This window comes from Rattus norvegicus, chromosome 10 (assembly GCF_021556685.1).
Source record: "Rattus norvegicus strain SHRSP/BbbUtx chromosome 10, alternate assembly SHRSP_T2T, whole genome shotgun sequence".
In the NCBI taxonomy this organism is placed as follows: Eukaryota; Metazoa; Chordata; class Mammalia; order Rodentia; family Muridae; genus Rattus; species Rattus norvegicus.
Window position 1 is genome coordinate 109637303 of NC_141543.1, and position 18795 is coordinate 109656097.

General features: G+C 54.2%; 1 protein-coding gene across 2 annotated transcripts in view; it reads right to left on the reverse strand.

Annotated features, from left to right (window-relative positions):
• The window catches only part of Dnah17 (dynein, axonemal, heavy chain 17), a 114560-nt gene that overhangs the window by 32223 nt on the left and 63542 nt on the right, over positions 1-18795 (reverse strand). For both annotated transcript variants that reach the window (NM_001447228.1, XM_087570969.1), the window contains 11 exon segments: positions 46-141; positions 2577-2741; positions 3874-4107; positions 5414-5575; positions 7298-7564; positions 13084-13275; positions 13588-13752; positions 14143-14304; positions 15281-15372; positions 15754-15901; positions 16897-16999. In NM_001447228.1, coding sequence (NP_001434157.1) covers positions 46-141; positions 2577-2741; positions 3874-4107; positions 5414-5575; positions 7298-7564; positions 13084-13275; positions 13588-13752; positions 14143-14304; positions 15281-15372; positions 15754-15901; positions 16897-16999 — 1786 coding nt within the window.

Consider the following 18795-nt stretch of genomic DNA (forward strand, 5'->3'; position numbering starts at 1 on the left):
ACGTGGCCATCCCAGCCCCTTTTCTCTCCACTTCCTGTGTGTCACCTTGTTCAGGGTATCCAGGGCCTCTTGTGCGGCCAAGAGGGCTGGTTCTGCCTTGGCCAGGTCTGTTTCACAGGCTTTCTGTTTCTCAGTAACGTTCTAGAAGGGAGACAAACAAGAAAGTTCAGTGTAGGCCTGTCCAAACATCCATGACATATCCACCCATCTATCCATCCATCCATCCATTCACCCACCCTCCTACCCACCTATCCATCTACCTACACATCCACCCACCCATCCACCCTCTTACCCACCCACCCATCTATCCATCTACCCACCTACTCATCCATCCATCCATCCACCCACTTACCCATTCATCCACCCACCCACCTACCCACCTATTCATACACTCACCCATCCACCCTTTTACCACCCATCATCCACCCATCCATCTATCCATCTACCCACCTACTCATCCATCCATCCACTCACCCATCCACCCACCTACCCATCCATCCATTCATCCACCCACCCATTCATCTACCCATCATCCATCTATCCACTCACCCACCTATCCATTCATCTACCCACCCACCCATCTGAGAAGGGCAGGTAGGAGGATGGGGTGAATGAGGTGAATTCTCCTTGTAGCTACAGCCAAGCCCCACTGCTTCTGAGTTCCTCCCACTGGACACCATGTTGTCTTCGTTGGATACCCCGATCACTAGTGTCTGTGGTGTGCTCACTCATGAAGACCAGCCTCCTTTGCCTTGTCTACTTGGCCCTTGCCTCTTGCCCTCAGATGAGACTAAGCATGTGCTAAGGGACTTGGGGTGCTCGGTTGGGATTGGGTCCCTCTATCAGCTCTAGCTCCAGGGGCTGAAAGGAAAGTCCAGCCTTTCTCTCTCCCCTTTCACTTTGAGATCACATGGTATGATCCTTTCAAAACCAGATTTCAGAACAAGTCACCTGCCATTCACGTGAGTATTCATTCACTCATACATGCAAATGCTAATTCATTCATGAACAGGAGCACTCACTCGCTCACTCACCCATCCAGTCAGTCAGTCAGTCACTTACTCACCCACCCACTCAGTCAGTCAGTCAGTCAGTCAGTCAGTCAGTCAGTCAGTCAGTCAGTCACTTACTCACCCACCCAGTCAATCAGTCAGTCAGTCAGTCAGTCAGTCAGTCAGTCAGTCAGTCGGTCACTCGCTCGCTTGCTCACTCACTCATTGGGGCGGGCATTCCTTTGTTTGCTTGGTTGGAAAGGACCCTTAGCCTTCTTGCAAAGTTCAGAGGTCAGGTCAGAGTGACTGGGTGTCTTTGCACAGGAGCAGCATCTGGGTGACAGGAGAGCAGTCACTGGGCCCCAAGTGTGTTGTTGGGCTCTAGGGGAGGACAGGGGACAGTCTTTTCTCCCTGAGGATGGGGCATAGCTAAGGGGAGGGAACACAGAAAGCAAAGATCAGCAGAGGTGGTGGGGTAATCTCTAGCTTCTTCCGGAAGCACCCTGCGTGGATGGAGGGCTGGGTGGGGGATGTGGGCTGGGTAGGGGATGTGCGGGGACGTTAACCATTGCTTTGATGTCATCAGGAGATGGTCACAAGGTCTTTGTTTGGCCTGTGATCCTATGTCACCTGCTAAAGACCCTGGAAAATGTATGGCCCACCCTGAGACTCAGTTTCTCTATCTGCCTCACAGGCTTTCGGTTCTGCAGGTTAAAAGGGGACTGGGGACCCAGCTCCTGGCCACCTAAGCCTGGATCTCCTCCCTGCTCAGCTCTAGGTGGGAACTATTCAGGTCCTATCTAGCTGACTCAGAGAAGAGACTAGAGAGTGTGCCCAGAGTGTGAAGGCTTGCTTACTGAATGGGTGCCAGCTGCCATCTCCAGACAGAGGGGCAGTTAACTGTGGGGACTTAATTGATCCCCCGTTGGGATATGGGCCCAAGGACGTTACCCTGAGCCAACTGTCTCTGTGTGGAGATTTGCCCTTGTGGTGGAGGAAGGGGCGGAAGTCACAGCATAGGGCTGGTGATTAGGGGGTGTCCCCTTGACCCTCACGCACTCACAGAACCAAGCACCCCATTAACATGCAAAGGGAAGCCAGGCCTGGTGACACAGATCTGTACTCCCCACTACTTGAGAGGCTGAGGCACGGAGGGTTGCAAGTTTGAGGCCAGCGTGGGCAGCCTGGTGAGATTCTGCATCAGAACTCTAAGTCAGAAGAGGGTTGGGGATGTGACTTCATGGTTCAGCGCTTCCTGGCTAGCGTGTGTGAAGTACTAGGCTCAATCTTCAGCTCCCCCAAAACCAGAACAACACAGCAATGCTAATGGCCAATCGAGTGAGGTGTTGGGGTCAGGCTGGGCTGCAGTGGAGATACTGCAGTGGAGGGCTTTCCTCTGTGAGGACCTTGGCTGTCTTGGGCATTCTCTACGAATCCTCTTTTTAGAATCCAGCCTGCAGTAGGGGATGGCCTTCTTTCCTGGGGTGCTCCGGGTTGGGCAGTTTGTCCTGGTACAGATGTCCCAGCCTGAGTCCTGCCTGAGGGTAGCACCTGAGCCCTCAGAGGGAGGCGCACGAGACCTACCTTATTGATGACCTCCACCTTGATCTCCTCCTCGTCGGCAATGGCCTTCTCCTTGCTAACCTTCTCAGTCTCCACGCCCACCACCTGGATCAGTTTGTCTGCGTTTTCGTTCTTCTGCTTCAGCTCGGCCTCCTGAACCGCCAGCTTTGCCTTTAGGTCATCCACCTAGGGAGGGGGGAGCCGGGAGGCTGCAGAAGCCGAGGATGCTAGCATGGGCCGCTTTGCCCGTGGGTTGGTGGCAACCTCGGACTCAGGAGAACAGCCTTGGTGGCTCCAAACTCCTAGGGGTTCTTTCTGGAGTCTATTTCAATACATCAGAGGACATCTTGGAATGAGCATTTACATGAAACTGCATAGCTGAGACATATCCCTGGCGTGCTAGGAGTCAAGGTGACCAGATTAAAAGATGTCAACTGAATTTGGGTGGCAAGGGTACACCAGGGTGTGATCTGAGCACTTGGGGGTGGGTGGGTTGGCAGAAGCAGGGAGACTGCCCCAAGTTCAAAGCTATCTTGGTCTATATGGTGAGTTCCAGGCTAGCCTGGTCTACATGGAGAGCTCCAGGCTAGCCTGGTCTATATGGTGAGCTCCAGGCTAGGCAGGATCACACAGTGTGACCCCTTAATAAAAGTTGTAAGTTGAGAGATGTTGAAGGTCTTGGGGTGGGAATGGGGCAGGGTGGTTAAAGTCCTGCAGGGTGGTTGAAGAGTGGGAGAGAAGCTGGGAATGGGGTTCAAAAACTCCTAGGAGCTGGTGAGAGGCCCATCTTGGCCCAACCTAGGTAGGGAAGAGGCAGCTGGGAGTCATGGGCAGTGGGGCTGTGGCGGTGCGGTAACTGGACTCTACTGAGAGCGTGTTTAAAGCCATGCAGAGACCTTGACAATCAATGTGACGTGGAAGGGAGGTTTGTAAGTAGCAGTACACACAGGGCGCAGTCCTACACAGGGCTGGACATCTCATGAAAGGGAGCCTGTAAGTAGGCTGCACCCAGTATGAACGGCATACAGCAACAGCTGCATCTTCCTGGGTGCCTTGGCCTTGAGAAGCACATTTCCCTGGACATAGGCTCGATGCACTCACGGGGGGTGCCCATTTTGGTGGTGATGTCATCAAAGTGTGCCCACCTGTGGCTTTGACAGAACATCTCAGTCTCCCAGATGCTGGAGTCAGGCTCATTCCGCTGCGAGAGATGTCCAGCCCTGTGTACGACTGCGCCCTGTGTGTGACTGTGCCCCCGTGGAAGCCCTGCTCCTGTGAGAAGGTTCTACAGCAGCCACCCAGGCCCCGGGGCTCCTACCTGAGAGGCCGTACTCTGCAGCTTCATGAGGCCATTCTCTAGCCGCTCAATCTTGGCGACCAGCTCCATCCTCTTCTTGGCCAGCAGGTTCTGGTAGAGTTTGATCTGCTCCAGGAAGGTCTTGGGCGTGGTGTAGTTGTAGCGCCTCTCCGTCGCCAGGTACGTCTTGGACATCTCATTGACTGTGGTGTGCACGTAGGACATGAAGAGGCTGATGGAGGTCTTCACTTCAGGCTGCAAGGCAGGAGAGATGGCGTGGGCCGGGCTGGCCATCTCTGGGTCAGCGCAACACATTGTGGAGGGCCCAGGAGAAGAGGGACCACTGTGGGCCCCAGCAGACTCACTCAATCCCTGGATGCGAGCTGAACCAAGGCCTGTCCTGCCTCAAGTGTCAAGAGGTGCATGCGGGAGAGGGGCTGAGGAGATGGCTCAGTGGATAAAGTGCGTTGCACATGTGAGGGGCTGAGTTAGATCCCAGAACACATGTGAAAAAATGTCCGGTGTGGTGGTGTATGCTTGTAGTCCCAGGCCTGGGGAGCTGGAGACCTCCCTGGGGCTGGCTGTCCAGCCAGTCTCTATATAGTCAGCACCTTCCAGGGCAGGGAGAGACCTTTTCTCAAACGAAGTAGATTGTGTTCCTGAAGATGGTACCCAGGTAGTCCTCTGGTTTATACATGTATGCATGCATGCGCATGTGTGTGTGCGCGTGCTCGCACGAACACACACACACACACACACACACACACACACACACACACACACAGAGGCTTTTAAAAATGTCTCAGTGGGTAAAGTTAATTGCTACCAAGCCTGAAAACCTGAATTCAATCCCTTGGGGCCCACCCTCAAGTTTCCTCTGATCTTCATAACCTGCAGCGTGGCATGTATGTGCCACCCCCAACCCCCCCCCCCCACGCACACACACACAAAGCAAATAATTTTTTTTTTTTAAAGAGAAAGAACTAAGAAGCGATGCAGGAGAGCAACACCCCTGGAGCTGGGCGGAGTGTCAGGGTTTATTCTGGTGCCTGGGACCCAGCAGAGCCCTATCACCTGACCCACGTGTGCACACATTCCCATGCATCCGCATGCTTGTACACCCAGAAAGTGCAGAGCTGAGGTTTCGGGGATTTTTTTGTTGTTCTTATTTGAGACACTACCTCATGTAGCCCAGGCTGGCCTCAGACTTTTTGCCTAGCTGAGGCTGGGCCCTGAACTAACACCCCCCACAATCCCTCACCACCCTTCTCCATCTCACTAGAGAACATGCTGCATCGGCAGGCATCAGCAGGCATTTCCTCTGCTGGAACCCTGGGCTTGGTGACTCTGACATCTGCCGTCCTCCCTGGGGATAAGCCCTTGGGGCTTCTGCCCCCTCCCTCCCTCCCCCTAGTGGTCCAAGCACCTCTGTTTCAATCTTGGTTAATTTGCAACCATGCTCACCCATGCTACAGCCCTGGCTAGCACCCTTGGCCATTCCTGCTTAGAAGGACACCTGTGTTAGGGGCTGAAGCCCCAATCTGGGCTCGCGCTGCCTCACCTGGATGCCCTGTGTCTCCTGCAGGAAGCGTGCGCTGACAGACACCAGAGCGTCTTCTGGCCACTCATGGAACCAGTCGATGGCTGTGCAGTTGACCACGGCAGGGAACTTCCGGGCTCGCACACGCAGGACAGAGCCCACGGGGGAGAAACACAGGATCACCTGGAGGTGGGAGGAAGCAAATGCATGTGGGGGATGCTGAGGTGAGGTGAGGTCTGTTGTTTTTGGCAGACGGCTTCTTAGGAAGCACAGTGCTCTCCAGGCCTCAGTGTTATAGGGGGCACCTCTGCAGAGGGGTGCAAGGCACAGCTAAGTCCCTCAGGGTCACCTCTGCAGAGTGGCAGGAGGCACGGCTTGGTACCAGCGTTCAGATGCACAGTTCTAACTAGTGCTGTGAAATGCAGGATAGCTCCATGTCTGGCTGGGTGAGGACAGGGTGGGGAATGGGTCTCGCACCAGGCAGATGAGGCTTGACGACTGGAAGCGGGGTGGTGGCTGTGATTTCAGCTGGACATTGACTGTCTCCCTCAGGCCCAGAAGGCCAATCTCCAGACAGGGCACCAGCTTCCTGGGCCTCCCTGCTATGGAGAAATGCCCGGGGCTCTCCTGATGGATGGTGACATTGCTTCTCATAGACCCAGCCTCCCCTCGCTCACTCTGGCCCTTTCTTTCAGGGCACGGGGTCTGGCTGCATGGAAGGGGCGGCCGTGTGGATCAGCAGAATAGCTTGGCTGCCCCCTCTCTCTAGAGATGGTATGGTAGACTTGGCTGCCAAGGCCTTACAGGCAGTGGGGAGCAGGCAGTAGCCATCAGGAGCTCAAGTCCCACAAACAACTTCTGTCGACAGGACCCTTGTGAGCCAGGGAGAGGGACACAGAGGGGACAGGGGACGCTGCCTTATTGCATCAGCAGGGAACACGTGACCGCAGAATCTCAGCGTGGCAGAGGGGCTGGCTTATGGATGTGTGTATACGACGTGTGTGTGCGTGTGTGTGTGTGTGTGTGTGTGTGTGTGTGTGTGTGTGTGATGTCAAAGGACAACTTTGCAGAGCAGGTCCTTTCCTTCCACTTCACGTGGGTTCTAAGAGTTGAAACTCAGGTCATCGGGCCCATGTGACAAGTTTTTTTTTTTTTTTTTTTTACCCACCCTAGCCATCTGGCTGCCCCTGAAGGTGTGCTCTGTAATTTATAAAAATTATTATCTATGAGAGATTCTGAGACACACATACACAGAGAGAGATGGAGACAGAGAGACAGGCAGAGACGGACAGAGAGACAGGAAGAGAGACAGAGGGAATGAGTGACAGTGGCAGAAGAAAGGTTTGGTTTGGGTGCCCTGGAGCTGAGTTATGGTTGCGAGTCACCTGATATGCAGGATAGAAATGTAACTCAAGTCTTCTGGAAGAAGAGCAAGTGCATTTAACTGCTCTCTCTCTCTCTCTCTCTCTCTCTCTCCCTCTCTCTCTGTTTACACTTAATATGTGTACCTATATATAAGGCTTCTTCCAGCCTGGAGATGCCTCTGACAGCTCTATGGAAAGAACTCCAGGCTCCTTGGCTGCCCCCGACCCTCCCTTCATTGCCAATGCCCTCCCTCTCTTCTTTTTTAAATATATATATATGATTTATTTATTCTATTTATATGAGTACACTGCAGCTATCTTGAGAAACACCAGAAGAGAGAGCATCAGTTCCCATTACAGATGGTTGTGAGCCACCATGTGGTTGCTGGGAATTGAACTCAGGACCTCTGGAAGAGCAGTCAGTGCTCTTAACCGCTGAGCCGTCTCTCCAGCCCCCCGGATGATCTGGGAACCAAATGGTCCCAACTCTAGGGAGAGAGACCCAGGCTACTGGAGGAAGAGAGCTGAGCTCCAGGGCTACCTTGAGCTGCTTCCGCACTTTCTCAATGAAGAATTTCCAGCATGCCTCTCGGGTGTCGGTCATACCGAGAGACTTCACCTGTGGCCGCATGGAGGAGATGATATTTTCAAGGTCGTCGTCCCCAAACAAGCCTGGGATTTCCCCCGAGGCTAGCAAGTCGTTGATCAGCACCAGGAACTGCTCCTCAGCCACCTGGGAGTCTGTCATCAGGAATACTGAGGGCACGTTCTTCACCGCGGACTTGATGTACTGGGCAGCCAGGTCCATCTGGATCCAACAAAGACAGTGGAGTCCATACCCTCCTCTGGGGACATCCTCATACTCACTTAGCCAGGACACATGCGGGGCACCCAAGTCTACGGAAGAGGCCCGAACACGGAAGCCTCTTGGAGGGGGAACACGGCCACACTCCCGGCAGCCATCAGCCCAGTTGCCTGGTTAAGAACAGATGGGTCTGTCCTGGGCGTAAGGTCATCAATCCTCAGAAAGGAAGAAGGCAGGCTTGTGGTATGGGCACAAACCTGAGGACATCACACTTCAAACAGTCAGACACTAGAGCACTAGAGGACAGACACACACACACACACACAATCAGAGAGAGAGAGAGAGAGAGAGAGAGAGAGAGAGAGAGAGAGAGACCGACCATTTGCTTGAGGTCCCTAAAGCTGTCACATACACAGAGAAGGAAGGGGGAAGGGCAGGCAGGGTAGGTGCCAGGGCTGAGAAAGGGGAGGGGGAGTTTCAACTTCAAGGCTTTTTTTGTTGTTATATCATTGCGTTTTTAAGTGTGTGTGTGTGTGTGTGTGTGTGTGTGTGTCTGTCCTCTAGTGCTCTAGTGTCTGACTGTTTGAAGTGTGTGTGTGTGCGCGCACGCGCGCGTGCTTGCCGCAGTACATATGTGGAAGTTAGAGCTCAGCTTGTGGGAACCGCTCCTCTCTTTCTACCACGGTGGGCTCCAGGAACTAACGAATGTAGGAGAACTGGGCCATCTCTCCCGCTGTGCTGGGTTTGATGTAATGTATCATGCAGCCCAGGCTGGCCCTGAGCTGGGAAAGCTTGTATAGCTGAGGCTGAACTTAAATTCATGATTTTTTTTCCCACCTTCACCTCCCAAGTGCTGGGGTTGCAGGTGTGTGCCAAGTCTGGCTAACTTTTTAAGACCATGAGGCTTCTGGAGATAGACACACAGACACACAGACACACACGAAGACACACACACACACACAGAGGGGTCAAGGGAAGTCTCCTAACACGGAAACTCTGAAAGAGACCCCAAATGAAACAAATCCCCACTCACGTTCCAGGACCGAACCCTGGGAAGAGTGACCAGTCCCCAGAGTGGCCCAATCATGGCATTCTCCTTCTACACTCCTGGGAGGGTTTAAAGAAGTAACTGCACCTTCGCCAGTGGCCTTTCCCAGCTCTCTTTGGGGACACTAGCCCTGCCACATGGTGCCAAGCCTCAGCTGCTCTCCATGGGCCCCTTCATGCCGTCAAAACCAGCATCACCTGGGTGCCTCTTATACGTTAACCAAGTTTGGCCGCCAGCGTGAGATGCAGCTGTGGCCGGCCCACGTTGAACCACAGCTTGTGTTGCTCAGGAATCACCCCCAGAAAATTTCACCTCAGTGATGCTGGCTTAGTTACAGCCAGTTCTCCAGCCTCTGCAGACCAGTACTGATCGTCCCCACAAAGGTTTTACTTCAGAGGGGCTGGTCTCTCGTTAATCGTTAATCTGATTCTTTGCTGCCAGGTGACAGGCTGTTAGCTGTTAGCTCAAATTATCACACACAAACAGCTCTGGTAAAGTCTTTAAGGGACTCTCAGACTTCCCGCTGAAACGTTACAAGCCAGGCCTCGCCATCTCAGCATGCTTACCTTCCAGAGATGCCACAGACCAGCCAGCCCACTGATCTCTGCACACTCCGTGGCCTCTCCAGCCCAAAGTCCAAATGCCACCACGATCCTCACCAAGACACACAGGTCTGTCACAGTGATACCCCATGGCCTGGCACCAACTTCTAGGTCTAAGGTTTCTATGGCCGTAGTAAAACACCACGGACAAGAGCAACTTGGCTCAACGCCTTTAATCTCAGCACTTGGGAGGCAGAGGCAGGCAGATCTCTGTGAGTTCGAGGCCAGCCATGATCTGCATGAGAAGAACTTGTTTTTAAAAAGGTAAGAAAGGTTTTACTCTAGCTAATAGCTCTAAAAAGAAAGAGAGAAAGAAAGAATGAAAAAAAGAAAGAAAGAGAGAGAGAGAAAAGGCTAGGCCAACAGGAACTTAGGGCAGGAACTGAAGCAAATCCTTGGGTGGATGCCGCTCGCTGGATCACTCCTTGTGGTTTGCTCAGCCTCTCCTCTCTTCTCTTTCTCTCTTTCAAGATAGGGTCTCACTACATAGCCCTGGGACCCTGTAGACCAGATCGGCCTTGATCTCACAGAGATCTGCCTGCCAAGTGCTGGAACAAAAGGTGTGTACTGCCATGCCAGCCAGGCTCAGCACCAAGAGCCCCCATTGTAGGGAGGCACCGCCCCCCAGTGAGCTGGGCCCTCCTGCGTTGATCGTCAACCAAGAGCATCCGTCGAAGGCCAACCCAACTGAGCATTTTCCTCTCTCTGCCTTGTTGTGCTTAGGATGGAACCAGAGGCCCCGGGTTTGTACTCTGAGCTGTATGCAGTTTTGTTTTTGTTTTTTCATTGGGTCTCACTACAACCTGGAACCCTCTGGACTTCTGTCTCTTGCTGTAGAGAGAATTTTATCTCTGTGCACTGTGTAAAAACATTCACCTGTCCAAAAAAAAGAAAAAAGCCTACAGCCAATGGCCTAAGGCAGGAAATAGGAGGGAGGAGGGGACAGGGAGGAGGGGGGAGGAAGAGGGAAGATGGAGGAGGAAGATGGAGGAGGGAGGAGGGAGAGGAATTCTGGGAAATACTCAGGTGAGGGAGATTGACCTCAAATGCTGGCAGAGATAGACTCATGGACCTGAGAAGGTAATCCAGCCACGTGGCATTCATAGAATAAACTGGATTATTGAGATATGAGCTACTTGGGGAGCAGAGCCTAGGTTATTGGCCTAAGCATCTATTTGTATAAAAGAAGTCTCAGGTGGTGACTTCGGGGAACTTATACACGGATGGGAAAGCCTGCAGTAGCATCTCGCCTTCTAAGCACCAGGGTTACAGCAGGATCACGGTTCATGCACCACACCAGGCCTAGTTTCTTTTTAGCAAGACCCAGGCTCTGTAATTCTCGGGAAGGTCTCACAGGTGTGGCGAGCTCCTCCAGTGCATAGGGGCCTGAGTCACTGAAGTCTACCGGTTTAGAGAAACTTCAAGCAGTGGTCAAAAGCAAGTCCCACGTTCTGTATTTTTGGGCAAGCTAATTGTTTTTTGAAAATGAGAGGAAAAGCTCCGAATTTGGATAATCTGAGGCTGCCACAGGGGCAGAGCGCTCTCCATAGCCATGGCCTGGGGACCAGCCTCAGGGTAAAAGGGCCTGCTGTGACAGCCAGCTGGGGGTGGTGGGATCTGGGACACTGGTCTTATCTTTCAGAGCACCCAGCCCTGTGGTTCAGTGACAAGTGCCTGAATCCAGCATTCACCACCCCCCAAAAGCAGCAAGAACAGTCACCATTTCCAGGCGACACTCCGGAAGCAGCAGTCGATAGCAGGGCTGCCGCCCCCCCACCCCCGCACACCCCCACACCTCCCGCAGACCGTGGGTCAGCCAGCTGAGATGAGTTTCCGGCAAGTGAGGGGTCTTTGAATCTGGGTCACTGGAGAAGGCAAGGGCCCTGCCAACTGAATGCTACGGCCAGTGGGGATGGGGAGACACTGCCAGGCAGCTCCCTCGTGGGAGAAACCTCCACACCTGTATCCTTTTGAGGATTCTGTCTCCCAGGTGCCCCTGGAGAATCCACCACAATCAAGAAAGACCACAGGGCATCTCCCTCCCCCAACCCCCCCCCCCCCCAGGCCTGCCCAGAACCACTTCATCGTGACCACATAGCCAGCTACACTGACCTAAAGCCTGACCCTGTCCCCTCATCTCTGCTGACTGGTGCCCTGTCCAGTGTCTTGTCCTGCACACCTGACATGCTGGACATGCATAGAATTGGTCCTTCCTCTGGCCCACTGTTACCCCCACCATCCCCCAGTCTCCACCTGGCTCTCACCCTCTGTGGTACTTCTAGACCACACGTGGACCACACTTACGGGTCCTGTCTCCCGTGTGCCTGCCATACCTTCCCCACTAGCTAGTGTCTGTCTGCAACCCTCTCTCGTCCACGACTCTTCTTCTAAAACATGTCAGACCTGCTCCTCTCTTTGCTCACACATCTGTCTTACAACGGAGGCCAGTGATTTTCATGTGGTGCCCTAAGTGCTTCCAAGTAAACTCCTAAATCTTCTCCTCGCCTGTCTTTAGCCTCTGGTGGGTACCTGCCACTTCTAGGAGTCACCTTAAAGGACTGGTGGTACGGCACCAGGAACACCCGGGCACCCGGTCACCTCCACACCACAATGCTTAACTACTCCCCTCCTATGGCTTGGGAGTCCCCTCCCCAGCCTTTTCTCCTCTCTTAGCTTTGAGTGTGCAGACGGGGGAAGCTAGCCCTACCACGGGGGTGTGGAGTGACAGATTTCCAGACCACGGTTACGGCGCCACTGTGACTGACATCCATGAGTTAAAGGACTGGATGTCCACTATTGACTCTAAAGCAAAGCTCATCGGTAAAGTCCCCAAAGGGAAGCAGTACCAGCCGGCAGCTGGTGGAGAGGGCAGAAAACACGGGCTCTTGGGGGAAGTCTGGGGGAGGGTGTGTCCAAACAGCACTTGAATTGGACTGGTGATCCCACTGGAGACAAACACACACAGAAAGTTTGCTTCATGTGGGAGGCCCCGTCCCTTCATACTAGAATTTGAAGGCAGAGTTGACCACTCGTGCTATATGGGAAACGGAAGCTACCAGAAAGTACAGGAAATGGTCCAGAGGTCATGGTTCCCGGCCCACACTCCTGATCCTTGCAGACCTCACCAGTGTTTCCTTCCCCCTCAGATCCTCATCTGCACCCTGCATCCCAGGCAGTGAGGGCTATGTCCAAGCTCTAGGCCAGGGACTGCTGTATCTGCCGTAGGGAGCATCCTCTAGGGGGCTCCCTGGGCTGCTCTGGCATCACCCAGGCCCCACAGAGGCGGCTCCGGCACGGGCATAGACAGATATGACCGTGTAGTGCGCCCTGAATCAATTTCAGGTCTCTTCTCTTGCACTCTTGACAACTTGCTCTGGCTTAATAGTGCTTGACTGGCACGCGCTCCCTGTGAGACCCGCTTTCGGGAAGGAGAAATCAATGGCAGGGCTCAGCAGATGCCTGGGGCAGGGCAGATCCACTTCGCTAACGTGGACTCAGTCAGTTTGGGACTGAGCCGTCTGCGTTGGGATCTGGCATGAGGTGGGACGCACGCCTAGAAGTGGCTCTGAGGTTTTTTTTTTTTTTTTTTTTTTTTTTTTTTGGTTCTTTTTTTCAGAGCTGGGGACCAAATCCAGGGCCTTGCGCTTCCTACGTAAGCGCTCTAGGCTCTGAATTTTTTAACCTGGAGAGCTGGGGACAACTGCGTACACCCAGTGACCAAGGCTGGGATTTTATCACGATACACTTCCTTGTGTGTGGTCTCCACTCTGCCCTCCTCTGCTGAGGTGCAACCTGAGGAGGGCACCAATGACGTCTCTCTTTAGGAAGGGGCGTGGTGGGCCTTTGCTCTGCCTCCCTGGGAGCCCCCTCACCTTGAGGTCTGGGATCGCATAGCCTTTCTTGAGTGTGATCTGGAAGACGTCCAGGGCGCTGATGTAGGCGGCTAGGCGGGACAGGCTCTGTTTTCCACTGCCACCCACGCCCACCAACAGGGCGTTTCCCCGAGGGGACTCCAGGATACGGTTGATCCTGCAGATGTGTGCCACGGCGTCCTCGAACAGCACCTGGGGAGGTCAGAGGGGTCACAGGTGCTATCTGCTCTGGAGAGCACAGGCCCTTGCCAGGGTCATGGGGTCACCCCTGTGGAGATCCCAGGTGCTCCATCAATGTCACATGACCAGTCACTTAGGCTCAGAGCAAGTCACTTGCCTGGCCCAACCCGGTGGGGAGCCCAGGCCTTAACCTATCCCTGGCAGGTGATAATGACATGTGGCCCTGGAGAGCCTGGTTTCAAATAATGGTTTTGTTTATAGGACTACACTTAGAACTGATTGTGTGTGAAGGAAACACCAGGGCAGTTTTGGGTGCCCACTCACCAGGTTCATGACCGCGTTGACTTCGTTGTAACTGTCCAGGACGTCTTTGAGAAGCTTGTTCAGGTGCGCCACGTCCGTGACGGGGAAGTACTTGGGGTCCCCGATCCCTTGTGTAAAGTGGCAGAAGATGTTGGGTTTGGCGAAGAGGTGCTCTTCCCCGAGGTCCTGGGCCAAGACAAAATGCTTGGCCTCTGGGCCACCGAGCACAGGCCGGTGGTCACCACACCTACTAAGCTGGTCCCATAAGGCCTTGTAGGAGGCCAGGCCATGTCTCTAATGACCCGAACCGTGACCGCGTCAACCCTCACGTCTCGTGGGACATTCCCCTCCTGTAGGGTGCGCATGTGGGGCGCATAGGGGATCCCACTGGGGATGTGACAGTAGGTGACAAGGACTGAGGCAGCTGCGCCCCACTACAGGCGGCGGGGGGTGGGGCAGGAGGTCACGCCCTCTGCACGGCCAATTCTCTCTCACTGCTCCCGCCACTACATGCTGGAGTCATTACATAGGTTTCCCTCTGCGGGTGCAGCAGGGGGACCTGATAGCTTAACTCACATCGAAGAATTTCTTGGTGGATGCCATGGTGACCCTGCGCAACGTCTCCTGGTCTTTCTCATCCACCATCTTGTCCCCGTACACCCGCTCAGCCTCGTGCAGCCAGAGGCGGACGATGTCCAGCGGGGTTCTCAGAATCTCTAACGTGGAGAACAAGATACCCTGCCCCAGACACACAATGCAGCGTCAGGGGCTCTGCCTGCACCGTGAAAGGGCAAGCCAGGGCAAGGCAAGCGTTGGTGTATGGCATACGGAAGTGACTATTTCTCTGGGGGAACTATTTAAGCTACTGTGAGACTTCTGCTTGGGGCCAGAGGAGCCGCCGACTGGGGAGGTCATACAGAGCTGAGAGGGTGTGTCTGTGTCCTCAGGGGCCGTGGAGTTTCCTCCAGGGGCAGGACTAGGGGTTCATTTTCTAATGGGGAGCATTGTAGAGAAGGGGCAGGGAGGTGAGTTGTGATTGGGTGCGTTTACGGGGATGTGGTCAGTGACTGAGGCTCAGGCAGAGCAGTGAGCAGTGTGGGCCCAGCCTGGGGAGGGTTGGGTCCTGGGCTAAGCTGACCCAGGCTAGTGGGCTTATGTTTGCCTGTACCGTCTGGGCCCTGGGACCACCGTGGTATGGATTGTATGTGTGGAGCTTGCACTCTGTGGGGAGACATGACCAGTAGAAGAGAGAACGGAGATGCTGCACTGCTCTGTGGGCTGAGCGGCAGGAGGGTGGGGTGACACGGGGCGCATCGGAGGCCTTTGCAGGGATTGGACATTTGAGCTGAGGGTTGGAGTGGGAAGGGACCAGCACAGTGTTAGGTGGAGGACAGGAGCTCTGATTTTTATGTGCTGTTGGGAGGAGACACTGAGTGTGTACACTGCCAAAACCAATGGCTGGCTCAGAGTAAGTGGCCATTAAACAGGAGGGAACATAGTGGCTGTCGTCACGTTTATGATCTTCAGCCTGTCACCACCGCCGCCACTACCACCACCACCACCATCACCACCACAGTGCCATCCTTACAAGTCACCATCCCCACCTCTCCGTCACCACCCACACCCTACACTCCTCATGAGTGCTACAGAGGAGGAGAGCCCCCACCGGGCAGGGAGTTGGCCACGGCAGCACGACACAGAGTTACAGCAGTACCTGGAATATGTTGGAGAGGTCCCTGAGGTTGAAGATGTAATGAAACTTAATGGCCGTGGGAAGGAACGTTGCAGCGACTTTCTGGTGCAAGGCTGTTACGGGAGAGAGGCACATCGATTCTAACGGACTCTTACGGACTCTTAATGGTCTCAGGACGTGCAGGGCTTAAGGTTCCTAAAGCAAATGGACTGTGAAACGGTGACAATTTAACCAAGAAATCTGCACAGCTCTCTGAGGAGGGTGGGCCCTTGCTGCTGCTGCTGCTGCTGCTGTAAATCACCCCTCCTTTTTCCGACCCCCAAGCAATTGGATTTCACATCTCTCTGAGCTGCAGCATAGCACCATAAAAAAAAAAAAAAAAAAGATCGATTCCAAAGAATGGATAAAATATTTACCAGGGGGAAAATAGGAAGCCCCCACCAACCCATAACGTTTTCGCTAACTGGCTGGAGGGGGAGGCAGTCTCAGCTTACCCAGGGCTGCGGTCACCAGATGGCTGCACAGCCGCTGGATCACCGAGGGGGCTGAGCGGTATGACAGGTGCTGTGCCAGAATTGTGTTGTAGATGGTGATGAGGGCCTCATGGCCGGGGAAGCTCACCGCAAACACGCAGAAGTGACGCTGCAAACGATCACGACCTCCCATTAGGCAGCTCCAAGTTACAAGTCAGGGCCGTGGCTAACCCTCCGGGGAGGTCAGACCCCAGCACCACTGACTGATGTATTGGGGAGCATAGTCAGGATGTGTTGAAAACACCCATTCTATGTGACGAAGCCACACATTCTGTCATAGTTAGGGTTTTACCACTGTGAACAGACACCATGACCAAGGCAAATGTTATAAAGGACAGCACTTATTGGGGCTGGCTTACAGGTTCAGAGGTTCAGCCCACTATCATCAAGGCGGGAGCATGGCCACGCCTACTCCAACAGGGCCACGCCCTCTGATAGTTCCATTCCCTGGGCCGAGCATATACAAAACATATACTGTCCTGAAAAATATTCCCAGAGGCACAGTGTGGCACAGAGATCCCAGGACCCTGTGGCTTTGGTCTGGGTGTGTATCTGGGTCCCCGTGGCTTAGGTGATTGGAGACATCAGCGTGGGCATGGTTGCGGATATAAAACTGGACCCCAGATAGCCAATGATACATCTTGGAGTTCAAGTGTCTCCAGTGTCCCACAGGAAATGCTTATACTAAAGAAATATGGGTTATCTGAAAATCAGCTGCAGCTGGGCATTGGCTGGAGACCAAACCTAGCACCTCGTGCCCCCTAGATACATGTTCTACAGAGCTGCGACCCCAACCTTGGGTGTTCTGAGACAGGGCCTGCACCACAGCCCGTGCTGGCCTTGAACTCATGACCCTCCGGCTTCCGTGTCCCAAGGGCTGGGATGACAGGTGTGCACCACACCTGGCATATCTGGCAGCGTTCTGAGGTCATGAGGAGGACCATCCGGCCTCTCGCCCTCCCTGTTCCCCTTAGTTTCCCCGACAGTGAGAGGCTAGGGAGTTTTCCAGAGCATGTCAGCCCAAACTCTAACACCCCCAGCTCTGCCAGGGCCAGAGCTGCCTCAGCCCGGAGCAGCAGACGGGAGTGGTTGACCTCTGCTCACCTGTAGTCTGGGGTCAATGGTGAAGGAGCCAGAAGTAGGGTTCATGCAGGCCACGTACTGACAGTTGTGCACGTCCTTCAGTGTCAGTTTCTGCCTGTCATACCTGTGTTGGGTGGGAAAGGTGTGAGCATCCCACCGCAGGGTGGGAAAACGCCACCCCCCCTTCCCTGTAAATCACCTGATATGTGCCTAGGGAAGACAAGCTGAGAGAGACAATTGTGTGCTGTGCTGAGCGGAGCTTTGATGGGAGGCAGAAACCCCTCTGAGCACAGCTCTGGGTTCCGGTGCAGCTCTCACCGGGAGGTGGTCGGCCATGTTGGCCTGGAGAACTAGGTACCTCAATAAGCCTACCTTTGCTCAGCATCACTACAAGGATGCGGAAGCCAGGGTAGGCAAGCCTGCCTGTAAGGGCACCTGTGCCTGAGGCACGCCGAAACCGCTTCCTGCCCTATGAGGAAGGGAGGTCTCCTGCATCTCATGCTGGCTTCTAACTCCCCACGTGGCTAAGGATGATCCCAAACTTGGGATTCTCCTGCTTCCGCCTCCCGGGGGGCTGGAATTACAAGCGTGTGCCACTAGGCCTGGTCTGTTCCGTGCTGGAGACTGAACACAGGGTCTCTCGCTGGCAAGGCAAGCCTGTTACCCAGCGAGCCACATCCCCATCGTGCTCGGCCAAGTCACTGTCCTGACTGTGCCTCTCTGTGTGTTTCCCACTTGGCCCTTAGTGATGTTGGTGCTCTCCAGGTGATTGCTGAGCACGTGTGTGTGTGTGTGTGTGTGTGTGTGTGTGTGTACGCACAGGTGTGTCCGTCTGTTAACTATTACGTCGGCCTGCCCTACGCACATGTTGAACAAAGCCCCACAACTCCAACGTTAATGACGGGAGCTGCTTTGTTCCCTTTAGCTGTGCTTTGCAAAGTTTTGGCTGAGAAGCCACTCCCTGTCGCCCCCTCCCTGCCCCCTCACTACTTTGAGACTGACATCCAGTGCCTCTTCCTGACACAGCAGGGTCCCTTCGTCCCTGCCATCTTGGGCCACCTGGACCTCATCTGCAGGGAGGTTTGGCCATGCTGTGGTACATATGTGAGGGTGGCAGAGGACAGATGGCAGGAGGGCAGTTTGCTTTGCCCTTCCCCTGGGTGGTTCCCAGGGATGGAACTCTGGTTGCCAGCCTTTAGGGCAAGCTCCTGTGTCAGCCGTCCTCGCTGGCCCCTCAAGGGGTATTCTGAAAACTCAAATCCAGCCACCCCTCTCCTCCCTCCTTAGGTTTCTCCAGAGAAAGTCCGAAGGCAGGCACGGGCTGAGCTGCAGCTGGAGTTTAACCAGCGGGAGGACCTCTCGAGAGGAGACAGCACTAGGGACCATACAAACCTTCTGGAATGTTTGATGCTGTAAAGCCGGATGGAGAGCTCAATAGGGAAGGGCCTGTGTGTGGGGCCATCGATGAGTCTCCAGCGGCCTCCCTGGGGAAGCCACTGTGTGGGGGTGGCACCCCATCACCTCACTGCTGTCTCCTGTGTTCACGGTATTTTGCCCCTTCCTTTTTTTTTTTTAATCAAATGTCTTTTTAAAACGGGTTAATTTATTTTATATATATATTTCAAAGATTTATTATATTTATTTATTTTATATCTCTTCAGACACACCAGAAGAGGGCATCAGATCCCATTACAGATGGTTGTGAGCCACCATGAACTTAGGACCTCTGGAAGAGCAGTCAGTGCTCTTAACCTCTGGGCCATCTCTCCAACCCTCCCGGCTTCCTTGGGCCATGGAGTGCAGCCCTACCCCATCCCCTCCCCTCCCTGTGTTGTCACCTCTGGGGCGGTGGCTGTGGTGGCCGTCCTTTAGGGAAAGGCAGGCTGTGGGGTCAGTGTGGGACTGTGACCTCGCACAGGC